The sequence below is a fragment of the Sylvia atricapilla genome, chromosome 4 (genome assembly GCF_009819655.1).
Source record: "Sylvia atricapilla isolate bSylAtr1 chromosome 4, bSylAtr1.pri, whole genome shotgun sequence".
In the NCBI taxonomy this organism is placed as follows: domain Eukaryota; kingdom Metazoa; phylum Chordata; class Aves; order Passeriformes; family Sylviidae; genus Sylvia; species Sylvia atricapilla.
In genome coordinates, this window is record NC_089143.1 from 26,598,648 (window position 1) to 26,620,469 (window position 21,822).

At 39.0% G+C, this 21,822-nt stretch overlaps 1 protein-coding gene across 9 annotated transcripts in view; it reads right to left on the minus strand.

The window, feature by feature from the left end:
• Nucleotides 1-288: 288 nt before the first annotated feature.
• Nucleotides 289-21,822, minus strand: part of CTBP1 (C-terminal binding protein 1) — a 234,961-nt gene continuing 213,427 nt past the window's right edge. For 8 of the 9 annotated variants that reach the window (XM_066317335.1, XM_066317336.1, XM_066317343.1 and 5 more), the window contains 5 exons: nucleotides 16,735-16,949; nucleotides 12,797-12,927; nucleotides 10,635-10,762; nucleotides 7,330-7,447; nucleotides 289-1,750 (listed from right to left, as the gene is read on the minus strand). In XM_066317335.1, coding sequence (XP_066173432.1) covers nucleotides 1,564-1,750; nucleotides 7,330-7,447; nucleotides 10,635-10,762; nucleotides 12,797-12,927; nucleotides 16,735-16,949 — 779 coding nt within the window. In that variant the 3' untranslated portion in view covers nucleotides 289-1,563. The remainder of the gene's footprint in view (nucleotides 1,751-7,329; nucleotides 7,448-10,634; nucleotides 10,763-12,796; nucleotides 12,928-16,734; nucleotides 16,950-21,822) is intronic. The other variant, XM_066317337.1, reaches the window with a different exon arrangement.

Here is a 21,822-nt window from a genome sequence, read left to right on the forward strand (position 1 = left end):
ACAGACCACCAAGGAGGTTCACGTCCAGGTTCACTTTTCCCTACCATGGACTTCCCTCTTGAAGCAGATAAACTTTTGTCCTTTTTTAAAACGTTGTAGGGATGAAGGACATATTACCCAGGAGCACAGGGAAGGTGAGCATGGCATCCAGCCGGAATCTAACCTGCCTGGAACACACTTCTGCCTGTGCTCAAAGAAACAAACCCCTTCAATATAGCAAATACAATTACATCCTGCTGCACCCCTCCATCATCACAGAAGCAAATAAAACAATAGACACTTCTCATGTTGGACTTCGGCAAAAGACATTTATTATTATTATTACTGCTGTTGTTGTGTTGCTGTTGTACCTCCTCTGCTCTGCCCACAGTGGTGGCATAAATGCTGTTACCACATTGTAGCTGATGATGCCGGTGTACAAATCAAAATCCATTTCAAACTCCATTAGAAACACAGGAAAAAAGATCAACATTTACGAAATGTAAAGGGAAAAATGGTATGGAAAGAATTTTTTTTTTATTATTTTTCAAGCTTCCAAGACAGTATTACAAACAACAGAGAGCAAAGTAAAGCTAGAAATGAAATACTTGACAGCATCTGTTTAAAAATTACAGCTAAGAAACCTAATAAAAGTTGAATAAACAGTTACTAGAAATAAAAATTTTTACACATATGATATTTGTCTGGGATTTTTATTTCTTTAAAATAATTCATACAAATGGTTACAGTCACAAACATGATTTTAACCAAAAATATTGCTAGCCTACCACATTACCAGGAAGGAATCAATGTAGGCAATGAAATGCTGCTACTTTTCAGTAGTCTAGTGCCTTTTCCAGATACCACCAATAATATATACTTTAACTGGTGACAAAAAGCACAATGCTCGTTTATACAAAACCTCTTTTTTTCCTCAAAATCTCTTTGCAAGGTTGTCTTCATTTTGAAATAAGGGAATTCATGCCAAAATTAGAAGAAACTGTTTTTCTTTTGTTTACTAAATTATTCTAAAAAATAAGACAAGCAGGTAGAAAAAACAATGCACTGTGTGGCGTAGAAAGAAAAATGGGAAAAATTCATTGTCCTGAGAAGTTTGCCAACTGCCTCATTTTTGGGCATGTTTGAAAATATAAAAGAAAGGATTTTTAATCTCAAAATTGGTTTGTTGAATGCCTCCCTTATGTTTTTCCTTGTTGACAGCTAAGCAAACAAACCCTTTTTAATGTTCTAGAAACTGTACACAGACAAGTACATTCATGATATAATTAACTACTAACTTCTCTTGCTCAACAAAGAACCCATAGGACACAGAAACAGTGAATCAGTCCACTGGACAGGGACAAACTACAATTTATACGGAGGAAAAAATGTTTCCAAATCTTCTTTTTGTCTCCCACCTTTTTCCTTTTATACTGTATATTGGACCAGTTTCTAAACCAATAATTGTCTCCTCCTGTAAGTTCATGGTTTTGCCTTTAATCAAAATCCAGGGTTTTGTTTTGTGTTGTGTCATTTTCCACGCGCTGCAGTTGAAGTCTCCGATGTTGGGAATGCTGTTGTTGGCTACAATTGGTCGCTGGGGTGGTCTCTATCAGCTTCTGGTTTGACAGTTTGGCCAGGGGAAGGAGCGTGGGGCGGGTGGGCGACGGCAGGGAGGCCGTGTGATAGAGACATGGGGTTGGGGACTATTCCTTCTACTGCCGCAGGAATGCCGGTGGAAGCCACGCTCACAACACCCGGGGGATACCTGCTGGGAGGAGAAAACCAGAGCAGACATTAAAACCAGACCGAGCAGAGAGCCCACCCTGCCTCCTTCTAGAGCTAGAGAAGCTTCTTTTGCTTTCAGACCAGTTAAAGAGACAGGGAGCTCAGCTCCAGGTGAGATGCCACGTGCAGATGCCGCTACATAAAGCAGTGGATGCTGTATTTTAACCAAATGAGACATGAAAGTTTGCCACATTGTTTCTTCATATTTAATAGCAGGAGTAACAGCAAAGGAAACCACCTTCAAGTATTGCTGCTCTCAAAGCATAACCTCAACAAGAAGTAATCCAGCTGGGTCTGTCAATACGTTCTCTACAACTTCTTTTTTTTTCTTCTTTCATTCTCATGTAAGAATTTTAAATATTGATTGTTGTGGTTTGAAAAATATTTCTTTACACTATTTTTGCAGTGTTAGCTTCCTGACAGCTCCTCCAAAAAGCCATCACACCCACACACTCATGACAGACTCAAGCCTATAGTACCTGAGTAACTTTCAGCAGCAAGCTTGCCACTGCACTTGTCTGAAGGAGAAGCAGTGCCAGTTACACAGAGGACAAGTGCTTTAGGCAGACAGCAAGAAAGAGAAATGCAAACACAAAATTTATGGATAGTTTTAAAAATTTCTTGCTCTATCTGGACAAACACTGAGGCCTAAATAATTTATGCACTCAACAAAAGCATCACCCTCTGATTCAGCTCGATTTTATGATGGCTCTGATGTTATCAGGCTAAAGAAATCTTGCAGATCTACTATTCCAATCCCAAACTTCAGATGTAATTGATGGAATATTGGTATTTCACAGTGCTCTACAAAAACAACAGCTACACATGGATTTAGTAAAAATGTATTTTCTTTTTAGTCAAAATACCTATTTGCAAGTTGTGTCACGCTGGCAACTTCCAACTGACCCTCTGCCTCCCTCATCATAAAGTTGCACACTCATCCCTCATTGTCTCCTGCTATACTCTGCCCACCCAAGCATCCTGGTGAGGCATTATCCATTTGAAAGCCTGAACACAAAAAACTACCACCCACTGCAGCTTTTGCTACCCAAGTATTTACCCAGAACCACACCGGACAAAAGGCACTTGTCTTGTCAAGTTTTTTTCAAGTATCACATTATTCTGCTGTTGATTTTCTCCTCACCAGAGCTCAATTCATCAGGGAATTTCATCCCATTTCTGCATCTTTTCCATGGTAATATGTGTTTGCGCTGCTCAACCCAATTCCCTCAAACTGGCAGAAAATTAGTGCAGAACTTAGGCAAGACTCAGGAGAAAAAAAGCTGGATGCAAGCAGACTGACTTGGGGTTTTTGTTTCCACCACAGACACATCATAGGAACAGCTTTTGGAAACATGGATCCAGAGGGGCCTCAGCAGGACTGACATGGCACAGGGACAACAGGGACACCACACACTGGTCTGGTCATCATGGGAAAGACTCCTACATACCACAACACTGACTGTAATCTGTGACTGATCACACCACCTGTAGGCCAGATAACTTTGTTCCCAATTGTACATATATTTACTGGGCTTCCTATGCTAATTCCCTCTCCACAGAGGTTCCTTGGAATTAATTTGCAGTTGCTAATGGAATTAGTTGCTTGTTTCAGTAACTCCATTTGAATCTTATTAATCAAATTTGCTTCAATTCCTGTGAAAACTGTCAGACAGTATTGTTTCACCTAAATTTAATTTTGAAACAGCTTTTCTGTTATTTGAGGTGCTTTCCAAAACACACAACATAATACAAATTTCCATTTAAAAATGGAAACACTGCAGCTGTTCTCAACACAAAATATCTATTTTTTAACAACTTATTCCCTGAATATCAACACACCAGAGCTGGAAAAAAGTCAAGGAGAGAACAACTTCTGCAACTGTGTTTTCCTCAGGAAGAAAAGTCTGAGCCTCCCCTCATGAAACTGGACAGTGCTGAATCAGGAGCACCAAGAGTTACCTTATGAGCACATGAAACATTTCAAACTGCATGGCTGTAATTCCACTCTGACCCCAAATATCCTTTCTGTATGTAAGGACATTCCCTTGGACCCCAAGTTATAACCAGTAGGGTTCTATCTGTGAGCACCTCACCTCAGCTGGAGGCTTTTTACAGACTTTTAGTAATGTCCAGAGGCCATACAATTGTTTTTCTTGTCTTAAACCGACACAGTGGCAGCAGCTGCCAATATATTGAGATACCATACTGTTCCTCCAGAAACTGCATTTTACTTGGTAACTCCTAACCCTATTTTGCGCAATCCTCTTCTTGTAATTTCTGTTTTAAGTGTTGCTTAAATTCTGTCTCTGAAAGGGCATATAAATTCAAGCCTCTACCCATGAGCCTATGTATTCTATAGAACTTTCCCTTTTTCTGCTATTTATTGCTTAGAATTCTAGTCTTTCCTTTTTCTCTGTTCTTAACTGGAAAATACATCCTCTCCAGCTCTTATTGAAGTTCCCCTCTATGTTCCTCTTCTGGCATTAGTAAGTTGCAACGTTTTCCAGGTAAAATGTCAACTGAACCAGATTTTTGTGAAAGCTGAAGTAAGCAATCAGTTATACCTCTTCTGTTAATTCATACTCTTCCATTCTCTTCCCCCCATGTAGGATGAAAAATACAGTAGCCCTCTCAATACAACAGATGGGTAACTTTAATTTCTACTTTACTCTTGTCTATCTTTTAAACTGCAGAAGTACCTTGAACTCACTATGTTAAGCTTTGTTCAAAAGAAAGTCTGTCCTAGAAGAGGTTCAATTTTTAAGTGCACTCTGTTACCATGCACTGAGTGTGAAAATCACCAGTGAAATGCCTCAACATGAAATAACTCCTGAATTACCAACACCCAGCTATTCTCATCCAAGTATCTCTTCAGTACTTAGGTATTCACAGAATCATGAAATGGTTTGGGATGAAGGGCCCATCATAAAGATCATCTCATTCCAACTCTGTGCCATGGGCAGGGATAGAGGTTGCTGGTTCCATTGGACCAGGTTGCTCGGAGCCATATCCAGCCTTATCCTCTACCCATTATGAGGCAAAAGACGTGTGGAAATGTCTACAGATGGTAAAACCACTATTACTGGCTGTTGAATTTCTCTGTGCCTATGACCTGCCTGCTCTGTGACACAGGAAATGGCAGGGGGTTATTTCACAGGCATCTTGGTAACAAATGCACAGCAATAACGTAAGATCAGGGTACGTTATATTGCTTCACCAAGACCACTACAAATAACTCTTTCTCAGGAGTATTGTTGATCTTTACTCTTGGGATAGGTACTGTTTGCATAACCTTTAGTGCTGACAGGGTGTCTTGCATTTCACACAGAAAATGGTTCTGTTTTCCCCAGAACGATGATATTCAGATGATCTAGATTACAATCTGCTGACTAATGCTCAGTGTTCCTGGCTTGTGATACTATCTGATAATTTGAGATTTCTGTCCTACATCAAAATACAAGTGAATTATAGATCCAAAATAAAACAGCCTCATTAGTTTTAGTTCACCAAAAGAGATATCTGCATTTTTTAACATATAAAGTATTATCCCAGGTCTTATCTTCTAATGCAATTACATGATTATGATACAGTTATTAGCACATCTGAAACACCATATTCTCTGTGAAAGACTCCAGAACTCACTTAGCTCAACATAACCTTAGATTGCAAGAAAAGACAGAAAAAATTGGTTTGAACAATCAATTCAAATGCTGTACTTAATCCAGGCAGGAATTAAGCATCAGCAAACACTGCTATTGAAACCAGTTTCTTCATAAAACCTGAGCTTCAAGTGATGCGTATTTTGCACTTCACACAGTAGTAACTGCCTTTACCCACATTCAAACACTATTCTATTGCCCCTCCAAAAATCTTTCAACATTTATTGTATAACTATTAACTCCTGCCTCAAAATTCCTAATATTAGTTTTATTTTGCATTTGAAAATAAGTAAATCAGAATTTTACAATAAATTTTCTTTATCAAGAGAAAGGACTGAAACTATGTCTTAAAAAGCCACTCAGTTCTGTGTTTATCCTGCTTAAATTGAATACATATGTTCTTTACCCTGTAAATCATTAACTTCCCCAAACATTCCTAAGTTAAAATTAATTTCTGGTTGCAAAGCCTGCTTCTGCTGGACTTGTGACCCCCAAAACGAGAACAAAAACCTCTATTTTATTTGGGCATGGACCCCTGTTTTTAACTGCCACGACAGGGTTGGAGTTATTACCTCCTATCCAGCAACACCTGCCTTTAAGCCCCAATTACACCGAGCCATACCCTCACTACTCCAAACTGAAGTCCATGAAACCAGATGCTGTTTGGAGGAGAACATGTGTGCCCGAGCTTCTCATTTAAGCAAATAAAAACACCCTTCTTAGATATTTAGGGCTATGGGTATACTACCAGAAATAAACATCTTCAAGTGATACGATCACCAAATCCAAGTTATTCTTTTCCCTTGGTGCACTTATGGCTCCTGATGAGGAGATTGTGGCAGAGGGTGGTGACACTCATCCCTGACTCCCCTTCTGATGGGATTGTTCCAAGTCATTGGGACAGGATAACTTTGCCTCACTTCTCAGCAGGGCACAGATGGGTTCCCATGCAGAATGACACAAAATCAGGAATCCCCCCTCTACTGAAGTATGGGGAGTCCTCCTGAAGAACAAAGGTAAAGCAGATGCATGAAGGACAGTGGAAAGACTAGGATAACGGGGTATGACAAAATAGTGAGAGGACTGCACTGCCCCTTTCCTCACGGCACTGAGGGAAGCAGGCAATTCTAGCTTTCTACCACATTCATCCTACTTATATGTAAATATCAGACTGGAAAATACAAAAACTGCAGGTGTTTTTCATAAATAAAAATTGTCGTAAGCTGGCTACTAGGAAGAATCTGCTAGAATAGCTGCTAGGGATAAAGGGACAGAGAAAGACTCTTGAGCAAACAAAACAACTAAGGAATGTGCATATTAGATGTAAAGAATTGCCCCTTTCTATTAATTATTAAGACCTGCTTTCACAGTTGACTGAGAATACATAGATCAAGTCTCTCAAATGCTTCTGCTTAAAAATTAAACATATAATTTAGAAAAAGCTATTTTAAACGTATTTTTATAATCACCACGGGCCGTTTCACTGTTTTCAGCACTGAGTTACTTGTTCTCTCTCGTGTCTGGAGGCCACAAAACAACATAAGTTTAGTACTGAAAGTCTTTCTGTAACTTCCAGCTGCATCATTACCTTCAGCAAAGGAACATAAAACTTGCACTGGAGATGACTACAATTGTTTTACTTGAATATACAAACAAATGTATATACTGCTCACACACTAACCTAACAAAAAAGACTGTAAGAGGATTCAGAGTTAGACACAGCATGACTGACATCAACTAACAAAACAAGATTATTCTCCTGAACGTGACAGTTACAAAAACAATATAGCTGTTGTGTAATGCAAAAGCACTTCAATCATTAATAGGAAGGTCTTTTATAGATTCTTGAATACCACAATGAATTATGGAGATATTTTTTCTACCTCTTCAGCACACTTACCTGTATGCAGCACCATTAAGCTCTGGATGAACAACTCCAGGGTCCATGCTGGCCCAATGTGTAGCTGCAGTCAAGTGATCTTTGTTAACACAGTTTTTCAGACTGTCTGGAATACGACCTAAGTTGAAGTGAGAAAGAGGAAATAAAAATGTGTAAGAATTGTGTGCCTTGTAATCTCAGCATGTCTATGTTAAAAATACTTAAAAATATTTGTGCATTTAAATCAATACATAAAATGACACTAAGAGCTTGTTTCTGATCCATGCTGTAGCCTTTTGCCTGGGACTTAGGTAATAATGGCTGAATTGCTCTGTTTAATTTTGATTTCCCTGTCTCTCTTTATTCCTTGTATACAGGGTCTCAGTAAACCCAAAATCAGTAAGATTCATCTTTCTAAGCTGTAATTTGGATATGGAGCATGGCTACCAATCAAATTCAGTAGTGTAGCCCCTTGCTTTCTGTCCTTAACATCACTTTCCTTCTTTCCCTTCCACCTATCACAGCAATTAGAAACACTTAATAAAAAATATAGAATTCTGAATGGAATTGTGCAATAAACCTGAATATAACCAAGACTTATTTGCCCATCCTCCTGAACTTTCCCTCTTTTATCTAAACTGCTCTTCACTTTTATTTACTGCAATGTATTAATCCTCAGCCATGCCTTTCATCACTACATAAAATGAAAATACACCACTATTTCCTTTCTTCATTTCTTAAAAACCTTTCCTTAACCTCTGAAGTTTTAAGACAGGAAAATCTGTCAACCTGATTCAGCACATACTGGACAAGCCTGTGACTGTCTTCTGCAGAACTATCTTCAGTCCTGCAACAAATGACATGAGCAGATCCAACACAGCAATAGAAACGATTCCACCTATTTTAACAGGAGACAGATCAATGGAGCATGTGTTTTTTCTGACAACTGTTTTAGTGAGTCTTCACTGAAGTTCAATCTTACAGTGCATTTGCACAGAGAGGGGCAGAAAGAGGTAATTTTGAGTCCACCCCTGTCACTGCCAGCAATGGTACTCCAAAAACCCTTTCAAAAACTGACTATGCTCCATCATTAAAGAATTCAGCCTTTTGTCTCCAGCTTCCTACTGAAATTTGATTAAGGACTTCACTATCTTTGCCTGCTCTTTCTATCCATCAGCCTGGCCACAATGGGGCCGTAAAAAAGCCTTTCCACAAAACTGCTTCTCGTGCAATGGACATCATCAATTATGTGTTACTCCATGACTTTAGCTGACATCCCTGAACCTGTGCACAAGCTGGAAGGGCTTTTAGCCCAGGACTGAACAAGGTGAGGTTCATGCCCCACTATAGGGGAATTCCAACCATCTAGAAAACATCTTCAAAATACAGCTGAAATATACATCCATCTAAACTTCTGCCAGAACTGTCTACAAATCTGAACAGTATCTTTCTCCTGATGTTTATCCTTCTCAATCCTGTCTTCCTCTTTGCCTCCCTTGTTCTTAATTTTGCTAACTTCTGTAGGCATGTTCTACTAGTCTCCCCTCAAAACTCAGTATATATTTTTTTTTATTTTAAACTTATAATGATCTTTTCACTTGCCATGCTTGCCTTCCTCTTACTTCCATTCCAGTGGTCCTCCTTATTTCATACTTGGAATGCTTTCAAGTTTAAAAATATATTTAAAGGTATTTAATCTCTGCTGATTATTTCTATTTTACACATCACAACATCATTGACTTTTAAACAACGGCAGAAATACAACATCTTTTATTGTCAGATGGTAGTCATAGCCGCCATTCCTACACTTCACACATTTTTCCAATTATTCTCCCTCTCTACACCCTCTCTTCTTTGTGCTCCCCTATGGTTTTCATATATCCAGCTTTATCCCACATTTCCTGTATCTTTCCTACATTTTTGTTTCACTGCAATTTAATGTCATTCTCACCTCCTTAACGCTGGTCTCAGTTTGATCTTACTAAAAACCATATGCAAACACTGAAGTGCTGACAGCTTCGATACAAATCAATGATCCAGATCGCTGAGAGCACCATCACACACTTGAAGGAACACTAGGTCTGCCTTCCTAGGCACATATGCTTGGGCTGCTGCACAAATTTAACATAAAACTAGCTCTGGATAGATGGCTTTTCTTTAGTTTTCAGACCATAGCCTATTATACCGATTTGCACATTGGATGTTGGTTTGTGCAATCTCCCCCAGAGCTATCTGGGAGCAGGCAACAGTTAGTGAACACCCTAACAAATGTACCACTGGAGTTTTGGAGTACAGCCACAAGGTCCAGTTCCAGCTAAGGGATAGTCAGGCTCTTCAGGTCACCTCTAAAACAGAGTGAAATTATCCAATAAAGGACAATTCAGATGAGGAGTTTAGGAGGTGCCTTTAATTAGCATCCAGAAGAGAATCTTCTTTCTGCACAGGCTATAAATGAAACTAAATTGCCCAGCCTCTCTAAGCACAAGCCAGAGAGAAGGCTACTGCCAGTGCTTTTTGCGTAACACAGCAATGTGTTGGCACTGAACTACTCTCAAGGTGACACAGATGGCCCTGCGTGTCTGCAGAGCATTCAGACGATACCGCCAAGGGGGACACAGCAAAGTCCAACTAAAGAGAAAACATTAGTGCTTAATGAATCATTTTCCAGTATGAAAATCCTTCCTTTTATTTTAGGCTACAAGGGATTCAAACCCATGCCAAATGGCTCGGTCCTCTCATTTTACTTATTAGCACTGCATGCTCGAGACATAGCTGTTTTCTCTTATGTGAGCAGTTTACAATTACATGGCAGTTATATAACAAAGACACTCTGCCCTTTAAAATGCCAGACTTCTTTAGCAAGGCTTTAAAGAGGGGAACATCTAAAACAGAATAACCTCCCAACAAAACACTGAAAACTTTACGTAGAGAACTGCTCATGACAAGTATAAGGGAGTGTCTAAGAAAAGCTGAGGAAGATACCAGCAATACCAGGAGGTCTTGCAGTCAAACCCATCAAATGGGTAACAGTTATACGTAACAAAGAAAAAAGCAGATGATTTTTCACATATAAATATATTTCCTTTACATGAAAAAAGTATTTATTTTGCAATGCCCACCTTCCCTTCGTAACTGCAAACAACCCCAAAAATTATTGCTCCAATTCTGAGAACAGATTTAGTGGGCATTTGCTGATTTCTGTGTTCTAAATATTAGAAACAAAACCCAAGGCTGCTTTTTTTCAGCATCTTTCAAGGCTGAAGAAACAGGTTTCTTAAAAAGAACTACACAGGGAAGGAGCTAATAATAATAATGTGAGTCAGTACCTGTGATCGCCCTTCGGATCTCCCGTGCTGCTTCCTCCCGCATCTCAATTGAGGCTTGTTCACTATACCAGGCTGCATGTGGGGTACAGATCAGGTTTGGTGCATCCTTCAAGGGGCCCTGACTAAAGCTAAATGAAAATTTAAAACAAGATCAAATGACAAAAAATATTGTGGGGCAAGGGGAAAGCAAGGTGGGGAATCCAGATGGATTTGTACATACACAGATTAATTTCTACAGCACTAAAGAATTGCTTCTTATCTTTTTTTATGAGTTTGTTTATAATTCTGCCTATTAATTCCATGTACTATTTGGGGTATAAATAAGCAACAATCACTTTTTATAGACTTAAAGGGTGGAATTCAAGTATAGCAGCAACATTAGCTTCTGTCCAATGCACTTATTTTAACTACAGCCACTGCCACTCCAGTTCTGGAGCAGAAACGCATAAAGGAAAACCCAAATTAATTTAGGCTGCCAATCCATTTGTCCAGTTCTTCACAATTTTACTTTTATTGCATTAACTAACAAAGCTCTTCCTTCCGCCAGTACGGCATCTAATAATTGAAAGAAAAAAAATCTTATTTCTAAATCAGAAGTGTGTCCATCAGCAGCCTCTATGCCTTTTGGATAACTCAGGGTTTTTTTTTTCTTGAATTTTTAGCTATTTTTTCTTTTCCATTCCTTCACAGAAACTCCACAGAAAGAAGGAAATTTACTTTACAGATTGTTTTTCAGAGAAAGCAATGAATCTGTGTAGAAGTGTTATCACAGATACAAAGTAGAGAAAGTGAAAATAATGGAAACTTGCTCCTCCTATTTATTTCCGGTTTTAATAATAATAAAATGATAGATTTCATCTGTAGTTCAATAAACATCAAAAAATCTGGCAAAACTCTTGAATAAAGAGTTGCATGCTGTGATCAGACAGACATGCAGCACAGAACCCAAAGGAAACTGTGGCTGTAATCCTGCAACTGAATCTCTGCACATGGCATCTCCATGCAGTAAACGGGGCTTCGAGAGGTGCAATGGGCTGCTTGTGCAGATCCCAGATAGGAACTGGGAGGAATGTAAGTAGCTGCACGTCCCTTGAGCTGCTACACTCTGGCTTTGCACAGCATCACTGCATTGCAATGACTGCGTTTAGGAGTAAATGAATCCAGGGTATGCATAAATAAAATTAAATATTTGTGATGTGGCACTGTGCCTCAGTAGATAGAAAAATTCTGACTAAAAGGGTATTACTCTCTTTTTTCAAATCCTCAAGCTGGAAGGAGAGATACTGTCCTCCCTCCAATTTTTTACAACCTGCCCTGAATGTGTTCTTCTTCAAAAACTTATGTGGATTGTTCCAGCTAAAAATAACATTTTTCCCTGCCCAGTTTGAAAAAGGCTTGTCACATGCAAGGACTAAGCTACAGCAGTCTGTTCTCAAGACTCAAGGACATATGAAAAAGGCTCATTTTGATTAGGAGTGCTGATATCTCAATGCCAATGCCACTTAGGGGAGTGATACATTTCTATTTGAAACACTGGACTGTCAGTCACTCAAAAACTCAGGCTTGTGCTACCAGCCCTGCTACTGACTGCAGAGTTACTACTGCCCTTATAAAGGGTAAAACAACACAAAACCTGCACTCTGACAGCTTTCCTGAAGTTTCTTTTGCAACCTCTTACACACTTACAGCTTTCCAGCAGAGGCAATCTGGACAAATGTCTTTTCCTTCAGAAAGGTGCCAAAAAGCAGTTACTTCTCACACATCTCAACTCCTTGCCTTTGAAAGACTGTTCAGACATCAGTTGTCTCCAGAGCTGCATCAGTGGCAAAGGTGCACTCCCCTTAAAGCCATGGCCAAAGCCATGCCCACCATTTGAACTCAGGTTCCTGCTATTTCTACTACATAAACCCACTGTTAGTTTATTTTTCTATTCAAGGGATTAAATCTTGGATGTCACTTTTTTCACTTCTAACTGCATATACAAGCTCCATCTACATTTGCATTAGTCCAGTGCTGCACAGATTCATGCTGCTTTGCTAAGGAGTATTTAGCTACCAAATGAACGGAAAACTCAATTTACTTGTTGCTGTTGATTGTATCATGCACTAAGACTTAAAAATAAGAAAGTGAACAAAATAAAAAGAAAAGAAAAGGAAAAGCACCTGAATGGTTCTGACTCATGTACATCTAAGGCTGCCCCTCGTATCCTTCCTTCCTTCAGGGCCTGTGCAAGTGCTTTTTCGTCTACTAACCCACCTCGAGCTGTGTTGACCAGGAAAGCCCCTTGTCTCATCTAGGGAAAGTTAAAAACAAGAATGATGAAATAAAAATAAATGAAATAAAATCGTCGTGGCATTAGTTTTTACTCAAAAGAAGCATCCATTATAACGAAGGCTATTCAGCTGGTTTAAACTGTAACAGTTGTCTTCCCTCTCCACTGGAAAGTACCACCAAATGTGATGCTTCTAACATAAAATGCTATTTCACAGCACTTAATAACCTTTTGTTTCTTGTAAGTAGTGTCTTTTAATAGAAGCGTTGTTTCAGATATTGTGCAGTAACATGATCAAAAGATACAACTGTGCATATGAAAGTGACAGATCATTTTATGCCTTTTTATTTCACTGTGAAATTGCATGAGACAGAAACTACAGCACATTCTTAAACAAATTCATATTTTGTGGCTTTCAACTTTCACACAAATAAAAGCCTACATGAATTTTTCAGAAAAATCAATGCTTTTGGATTTTCAAACACTCTTCCCTTTAGCTGCCAAAACACAGTAGATGTATGTATTATTTATTTTTGTTACATCAGCTTCCTCCTCCCCTCTGAGACTTTTCAAATAAAGGTCTAAAGAATTCTTCTATTATTCAATTAAAAGGCATGAAAATGAATTTGGTTGAGAATGCTGTGTGCCCAGGAGAGAAGCTGTGCTGTGCATAGTGCAGATTAGCATTGTAGATGACACTGCAACCAGTATGGGGAGAACTACAAGAATTTACACTCTAATACATTCACAACTTGAAAACAAAGTGGTGGTTTAAATAACTTATATAAGAGAAATGGTACTGAAATAGACATAAATCACAACATCCTCCTTCCAGCCACCCTGGTATTTCATCTTTGACAGATGTCTCAAACATCTCTGTGCATGAAGGAAAGTGTATGAAGAGCAGGAACCACGGTGAAGATGAATAATGAAAATCTCATTTTGTACTGACACTGTCTCTCGCCATAAAAATAAGCAAACCCCAACATCTTGACACCAACTCAATTTCATGAAACCTACACATCAAACTAAACCTTAGGTAAATGGACCCTTACACCCAAATACTGATTCGAAATGCCAAATCCATCTACAACAAGGAGGTCTGAGTAAGTCAGTTTGTTGTTGTTTTTTTTTAATGAGGTCATAGGGAATATCAATATGCCCATGCTTGCAGTGTTTTATAAAGAAAAAACCCACTGTATTTTCCTGGCCAGGTCTCTAGGTTTAATGTGGCCCTGCCTCTCTCCATTTGCAGACTCCTGGGCCTACAGGAGAACCATCCGTTGGTCTATACAGCAAAACCAAACTCCACTTACAGGAGCAGAACTAAAGGATGCTTCTCTCAGCTTTATGTAATTAACTTGGGAATCAGAACAGCACAGAAACTGGGGCAGGATGTTAGGCTGTTCTGGTAACAAGAAGAGATTCCTTATGGGAACAATCACTGCATCTCCAGTCCTTGGTCACTGGTAGGAACTGTACCAAAACCAGCTCACCCAAAAGCCACTCACAGCTGTGCAAACACACAATAAAGGCTCGAGGAAGTTCATACACCCTTCCCATTTCTGTGCAAACTGGTAATTTGGGTTGTAAGTACAGCCTGGTGTATTTACAGGCCCTCTGAAGGATGTGAAAATTTTACTGAAAGTGAACCCTGTTAAAATTTTTTAGAACTCTTTACAAAACTCCAGAACTAGGAGTAGGACATGTTCAAATCAAACAGAACATGTCTGCATAAACGCATTCTAGAGGGAATGAATTATGTGACTCATGATAAACTGTCAGGGTGGATGCAGCTGGAGATGATCCTTAACAATGGGTGGAAGCTTGAAAGAGCTTCACAGCTGGAACTGCTGACGTCTGTTAAATTCACCTACACTAAACCTGCAGAGCTGCTTTATAAAAGTATTGTGTTTGAATTGCAGTTTTTTTTCTCAAATCTGTATGACTAAAGATGACCTCAATCTCTTAAGAGCATCTGAATACCGCAAGTTCATTGAAACACTTCTCTGAGCTACTCTGGGACTACAAGGACAAGCAGGATAACTGTATAGAATAATGGTTTAATTCACTAGAAAAGTTACCTAAGAGAAGACAGACACCAAATTTTCAAAGATATTTTGAGTTTATGTCATTTCAGACTCAAGAAAATTCAGGGTGCAACTTCAGTGAAATGAGATGCACCATACTTCTCTGCACTTTGTTTAAAAACTGGTTATTACATGAGCATACAATATGAGACAAAAATGATACGCAATGCTCTGTAGAAATTCTTAAGCCAACTCCAACATCTGTCAGCCTAAATCAGAATATGTTCTACACAAACCAAGCAGTCAGAGGGGCTACAATTTCATGGGTTTCACATCCACTTTGCTATCCAGTCTGTCTCAACACAAACCCCTACCCAAAGCAAGAACTATCATCTAACACTTTATTTAATCCTTGCTTTGATCATGAAGGATAACAAATAGAAATTAAATGCTTACAAGATACTTTCCAGTGCAGAGTTTGTTACAGGCATTTAATTTCAAACCGTATGACTCAGTTTTAACATGCTTTCCCTTGTTTCTTTGATTAATGCACTGTGCCTTTTCCAAAGTTTAACACGCTTCTCTTCCTGTGGTAAACTGGCCCCAGTTTCACAACTGCTGTATAATAAAGTGACCAATGCTCAGTGGTCCCACAGAATTCAGTATGATGCTTTTTGGGTCTAGATGTCTGCTTGAAAAGACATCTCACCATTAATAAGCACTGAATGTACCCAGCCATACAACAAAAGGCAGGGTGACAGAGCTCTGATCTCCCAGATTTCATTTTAAGCTTCTTAATTTTTTAGAGTTTTAAATCCCAAAATCCTGATTTTATCTTGCGATGGATTTGCAAAATCCCTAAACTTTCAAATCAAGAAGTGTGTTGCATTGTCATTTTTCTGCCATGATCCTACATGACTGTGAAACATGTTCAGTAAGTTCTTCAGTTCTAAAGTTCAAGAGTAGAAGGTACAAATTAGTTCTCAGAAGACAAGTAATGATTTTACTGCAATAGAGCGCTACTGTCACTGTTACCCACATATAAACCCATTATATATGTGCATATATATATATATATATATATAAAGAACAGCCAAATCGACTATTCAATCTTAGGGTTTTTTCCTGTACATTGCCTCCATTCATATGTCTCAGTGTTTTACTTGTGACTGTTACCTACATTAAAACCGGAGTCAAACTTTTTTATGAAGTGTCTGGCTTCTAGTATCAAATTTGTCGGTAACGGAGCAGTTACTGCACCCAGATTTTGAAATTATTTTATGTGTTACCTACAACCTTAGGGAGAAGTTAGTACTAATTCCAAGAAACATTATCTTTCCCAATGCTGTGTATGAGCTCCATCCTTGAAATGCTCTGCGAGCATCGGGACTGAGCACAGGGGGGAGCCATTTAGTCATAATCCTTCAATTGCATCGAAGGAACTCAAACTGAGCGACAACAGTGAAAAGCAGAATTGCTACCTGAAAAAACATGAAAAGGAAGAAGCTACTACAAGACATAGAGAAAGTGCTTTTACATCAATGCCACTTCATTGTCTGAGCGATATTAAGAAGAGCAAATTATTTCCACAAATGCAATGTTACTGAGCCAAAAAGACAGTAAAAGCAACAATTCATAAGCAACCAGCTAGTTCCTAACCCATTACAGACCTGTTTGCTCTTAGAGCAGGAAAACAGAAAGACTTCTATCAAATGAAAATCTGCCTATTTACAGAAATAAATGCAATATAGAGTTGGCAAACAGCACTGGTGTGGAGGGCACCCACAGAGATTATTACCTGCTTTATGGTGAAGTCATTAATAAGATGATGATTGTGTTCATTCAAGTTGCAGTGCAGGGTAACACAGTCACTGTGGAACAGCAGGTCCTGCAAAGTGCTCACCCGCTGCAGTCCCAGAGCACGCTCCATGCCATCCGAAAGGTATGGGTCATAGAAAATCACACTGAAGCCAAAGGCTTTGGCACGTAGTGCTACTGCTTGCCCAACACGCCCTAGAACAAGATAAACACGCCATGAGAGCAGATGTGAAGCAGCTGGTGTAAGGTGGCCTCCTCCTTCCTAATGGGAATGCTCGTATCAAACCTTAACACTTTGTACAGCATCTGCAAGGGCAGAAAACAGAGGTATCTCCCATCCCACTCAGAATCATCACTGAGATCAGAAATGGTACATCTGGATTGTTTCACACTGCCTCGAAACAAAGCAGGAGTTTTGCACCTTTTGTCATCATACATGTGAAATGCCAGAAGATGTCACATAATCTGCAATAATCCGTGTAACGCAAGGCTTGCCTGCTGGGCCTATTTATGGTAAAACACCACTGCCTGTGAACACATCCTGCCAAGGGCTTATCCTTACCCATGTCAAACCAGCTGGCTTTAATAAAGAGCTATAAAATTAATCCTCAAAAATGGATGCAATGACAGATAATTTGTCTAATCTGAAGTGTAACCATTCTCAATACATGGAATCTCCTTTCTGGTATTTTCTTTCATTTTGAAGAACATCCTTCCAGAATTAAAATGCCTACAAGAATCTTGCCATCAACTGCTTTTAAATAAATTTTATTCAGCTACCTGAATGATAAATAAACACAGTACATCATATGGCAGGCACCTAATTTAGAAGAGTGCAGTCCCACTTGGAATTCACACTGAACTTAGCTTTTTTGTTCCGTTTTCCCTCCTGTCATATTTCAGAGCTGTGCCCAAAAGTGCTGTATGGGCATGACTCCATACCACACGTACCAGGAGGCGTGTACTTCCCTTTGACACACTACCAGTAAAACACAGAGGGGAAAAAACTCCCTGAGTACATCTAATGAGTTACAGGCATTTTAAAGAGCGAGAACTAACACACTTTTCAAGTCAGAAGTTTACAGACCATATATTCATGTTAGAGTACTACAAATGTTGGATAAAGATGTTTCAAAAGCATTACTTGACAGACCACAATAACAATGCCTAATTAAAAAAAAAAAAAAGTCAAGTTTTCCTTTTTAACGTCCAAGTTTGTTCAAAAAAGCATCAAATCAACCCAGGGAAATCCCATCTCTTTCCAATTGTACTTGAAGGGATTTCCCTCTGCTTTTCAGTTTCCCTTTGAATAAACTTCAGAAGCCACAGGAAGAAAGGTTTTTGCTGATCACTTAATGTGAGCACAGCAATTCTGCAATGCTTAGTGACAGATGTGCTTGGAATATTAAACAGTACATCAATCTAACAGGGGCTGTCGGCTCTTCTTTGGGGACACCAGGTTAGAATACTCCTCAAAATCTTTTATTTCAACACTTGCATGCATGTTATTTGTTTGCTTTCCAAGCTCTTTTTATAAATTTGAATTAGAAAATTTTTAACACAAACAGTGTATTGTTTCCAAATTTTGGCATGTTCACAGCCCAAGGAATCAGTCACACAACTGTAAGCATTTTTTATTTTTTTTAACAAAGCATATAAGTGTTACTTCAGCTCCATTCATTTTCATATGCAACATTCTGTCATCTGTTCTTTTTTTTTTTACACTCTTTACAACACTAATACCTGAGGGGATTCACAACAGCAAAATCTCTTACAACAGCACCTCCATTTAAAGCTACACTCTTCATTCACCCCACCTAGGCTAATAAACCAAAGCCTTCTTCAATGGGCACAAAAGTTTCCTTCAGAAACCCTAGGGAATCACATCTCTATTTCTAACCAGAATTATCCTATTACAATATTTTATGCGATAAAACTCTTTTGCAATTGACAATTTGTATTTTAGTCTTAGCTATTAAACAAATACACAGCTGCACATAAGGAATTTGCCAATTTCTATTTAAATTACCATCTAACATAAAGAACAACGACAAAACTATGACTTTTTTTCCCCTTTCCTGAAAAGCTTCGATTATCTAAGACTCTTCTGGGTATGAGGTGTGGTTCAAAACCTACCTCAATACACTGAGGACAATACAGCACACAAAGCATCTCACCTTTGGGACAACTCTATGTTAAGAGCATATCAAATGTTATGAATATTCATGGCTGCTTCCAGGGAGGGCAGAACCCCAAGCTCAAAACCTTAAATTAATTTCTCCGTCGGTAGTGTGAGAAGAATGCAGAAAATGAATGTTGCATACAATTGCACAAAAAGCAGAAAGCAACAAAAGCGTATTTTTCAAGTTCTAGCAAGGTCCATTTCAGAAGACAGACTCAAACACCCAGGTTTCCTTTCACAGCCTCATCCAGTCACTTCCCTGCAAGTCTCCCAAATCCCCCCCAAACCAAATGTCCCAATTTATGTCTGACCTTGACCCTGCTAATGACCTGATCTGAGTGGGACAGTACAGCAGCTGCAGGGCAAGGACCCTGCTCAGCCCCTGGGCAGTGTACACTCATCCTAGGCTGGCATTATACGGTTTTATAAATTGATGTTGATACCATGGAAATGATAATGATGACCTGCCTGAAGACTTGCATGAAAAGGAAAAGTACTTTCACTGAACTGCTCTTCCCTGCTCGTGCAACAGCAGCGGAGAATATGGGTAATTTTTCCTCCTTCTTGGAGAACTCTGAAATGTAGAGAGTGCTGTTTTGTTACATTTCCTGCTGAGCACATTAAGAGAGCCAGTAGGACTGCTAGGAGTAGATCATTTATTGCAGAATAGTACCACTCAACTCTTGAGCCTTATTGTCTTATAACACAAGTTTGTCATTTGGCCAAGCATCTAGGCAGGGCACTGTTGGGAGAATAAAGCAGGTGAGGAAAGACAAACTGAGTGATGACATCCACTATGATGTGCAGACAAATTTATTTAGAGGAATTTCACCTTTCCTGGGTGAGGAGATGCATTAGTCATTAGTCATCAGCATTTCTCACTAAGAAGGAAGGGAAAGGGAGTGTGACTTCACTGCTGTAAAATTATCATTAGAGCAGAACCAAGGCCAGATGTTTATTCATCCAAGTATTTACATGCTGCTGCTCATAAATACTCCTCCTTAAAGAACCCACAACCCCCTACATTTCTAGATATAAGATGAAAAGGTAGAGCTTTTTTATTATTATTAAATCGGGGGCTTATTATCCACATTTGTGATGCATCACTTAAAATACAGGACACTGGATAGTAATAAAGATTAAAAGTGACAAAGACAGTTGTTTAATGATGTGATATTATTATTTATGTAGGTCTCAAAGGCTCAGACACTTCAGGAAGACAGAAAGAGGCATGGGCTGCACCCTATGGAGCTCAGGGGCTAACCAAACAACACAACAATGACGGATGGGATCCAACAAGCACACAAGGAGGCATTATGCTGTTGAGTCTTCTTATCTTCAAGCTCAATACAAGCAGAGGATGAGAGATGAGGTTAACTTTAAAGAGGAACACAGAGTAATAGGATTAAGCAGGATGGACCAAGCGTCAAAGCAGGAATATGCATGAGAGGAGGAAAAGAGAGTGGGTGATGGAAAGAAGGCAAGTGAGTCACGAAACTTGGCTAGATCAGTGGATAAGGAAGTTGAGTAGCTGAAACTTTGGAGACGTAGTCATTCCCTAGCACAGAGATAGGCAATAGCTAGGGTGTTTCTCTTTGGCAAAGAGAAAAGCCCAGGAGCAGATGTTAAGGTCTGCAGTTAGCTGTTGCAGCAGTAGTGATAAATTTAAGCAACCCACTACTGAAGAGACCACAAGTTTTAAGACAAGAACAGAGAAACATAGTTGTGGTTGAGAGGAGATGATCTCAGACATGTTAACGACAAAGGACAGAAACTGAGACGTTACACAGAAACAGAGGAAAGGGCTTAGCAACAGTGATGAGAACTGTTTATTTTGTGTGTAACACATTCCCTTCATAGCATTTGGGTGGATCATCACTTCTGACACTGATGTGTCTAAATAACAAACTGAGGCAAAACTCCAGATGTGGGGAGAGGCCACTAGTGAAGAAACACAACCTAAGGACAACAGTCTTTGGTTGTAAATACATGTTTGAGTCTGAAACTCAAGACAGGTAACCTCTTGCAGTGATCTATACTAGGAAAGGGTGCACATCATAGCCTAAGTGCCTGAAGTGCTCACACAGAATTCTGATAAATCTTCGAAGTTTATAATTTTACTCTTCATTAATACATAGATTCATAGAGTTTGTTAGAACAGGTCAGAATCAAACGGCTGTGCCTATTTACATGCGTGCACAAGGAAGAGCAGAAGTTTTCAAAAGTAACTTTACAATTTAGTATTCTTTGAAATAGTGAATATTCTATGTTAGGAAATATATAGGACTAGCAAAAGGCTAGATATAATGACCGGTCAATAACTGCAAGAGATGCGTGCCCTTAAAAATCAGATTTTACTAGCCTTTCTAGCATAACATGTCCACAAAAGGCTTGCTTTTTAAAATTAAAACCAAAACCTAGCATTTTCTAAAGCTTTATACACATACTGGCAATCTGATTACCCATTTGTTCCTCTATACTCTTCAGTCATCGAGCAGAAAAACAGCAAAACTCACTTAAAGCAGTCAATGATGAAAGTCTTATCTTTCTAATCTCAAGTCTGAATTTGTTCAGTAAAAACACCAAACTGAAAGACAACTGTACAGATATCTGCAGCAAATGTGCACACTGCATGTGAGCCAAAGCTTATGTTTCAAAAAACCAGGTATGCATTATGATTCTGGAAACACTGCAGGCAACTGTCTATTATTTATGTACAGACACTATGACTGTGAGCACAATAATCATTGTGTGTTTAAATGAGATGCATAATTAAATTAGTATAGATTTAAGAAAGCGGCTTCATGACTAATTTCCTGAAAGTCATATTTTAAAGGCAATTCTTTGATTGTGAAGATGGTTCTGGTGTATTGCATGCTCATTTAA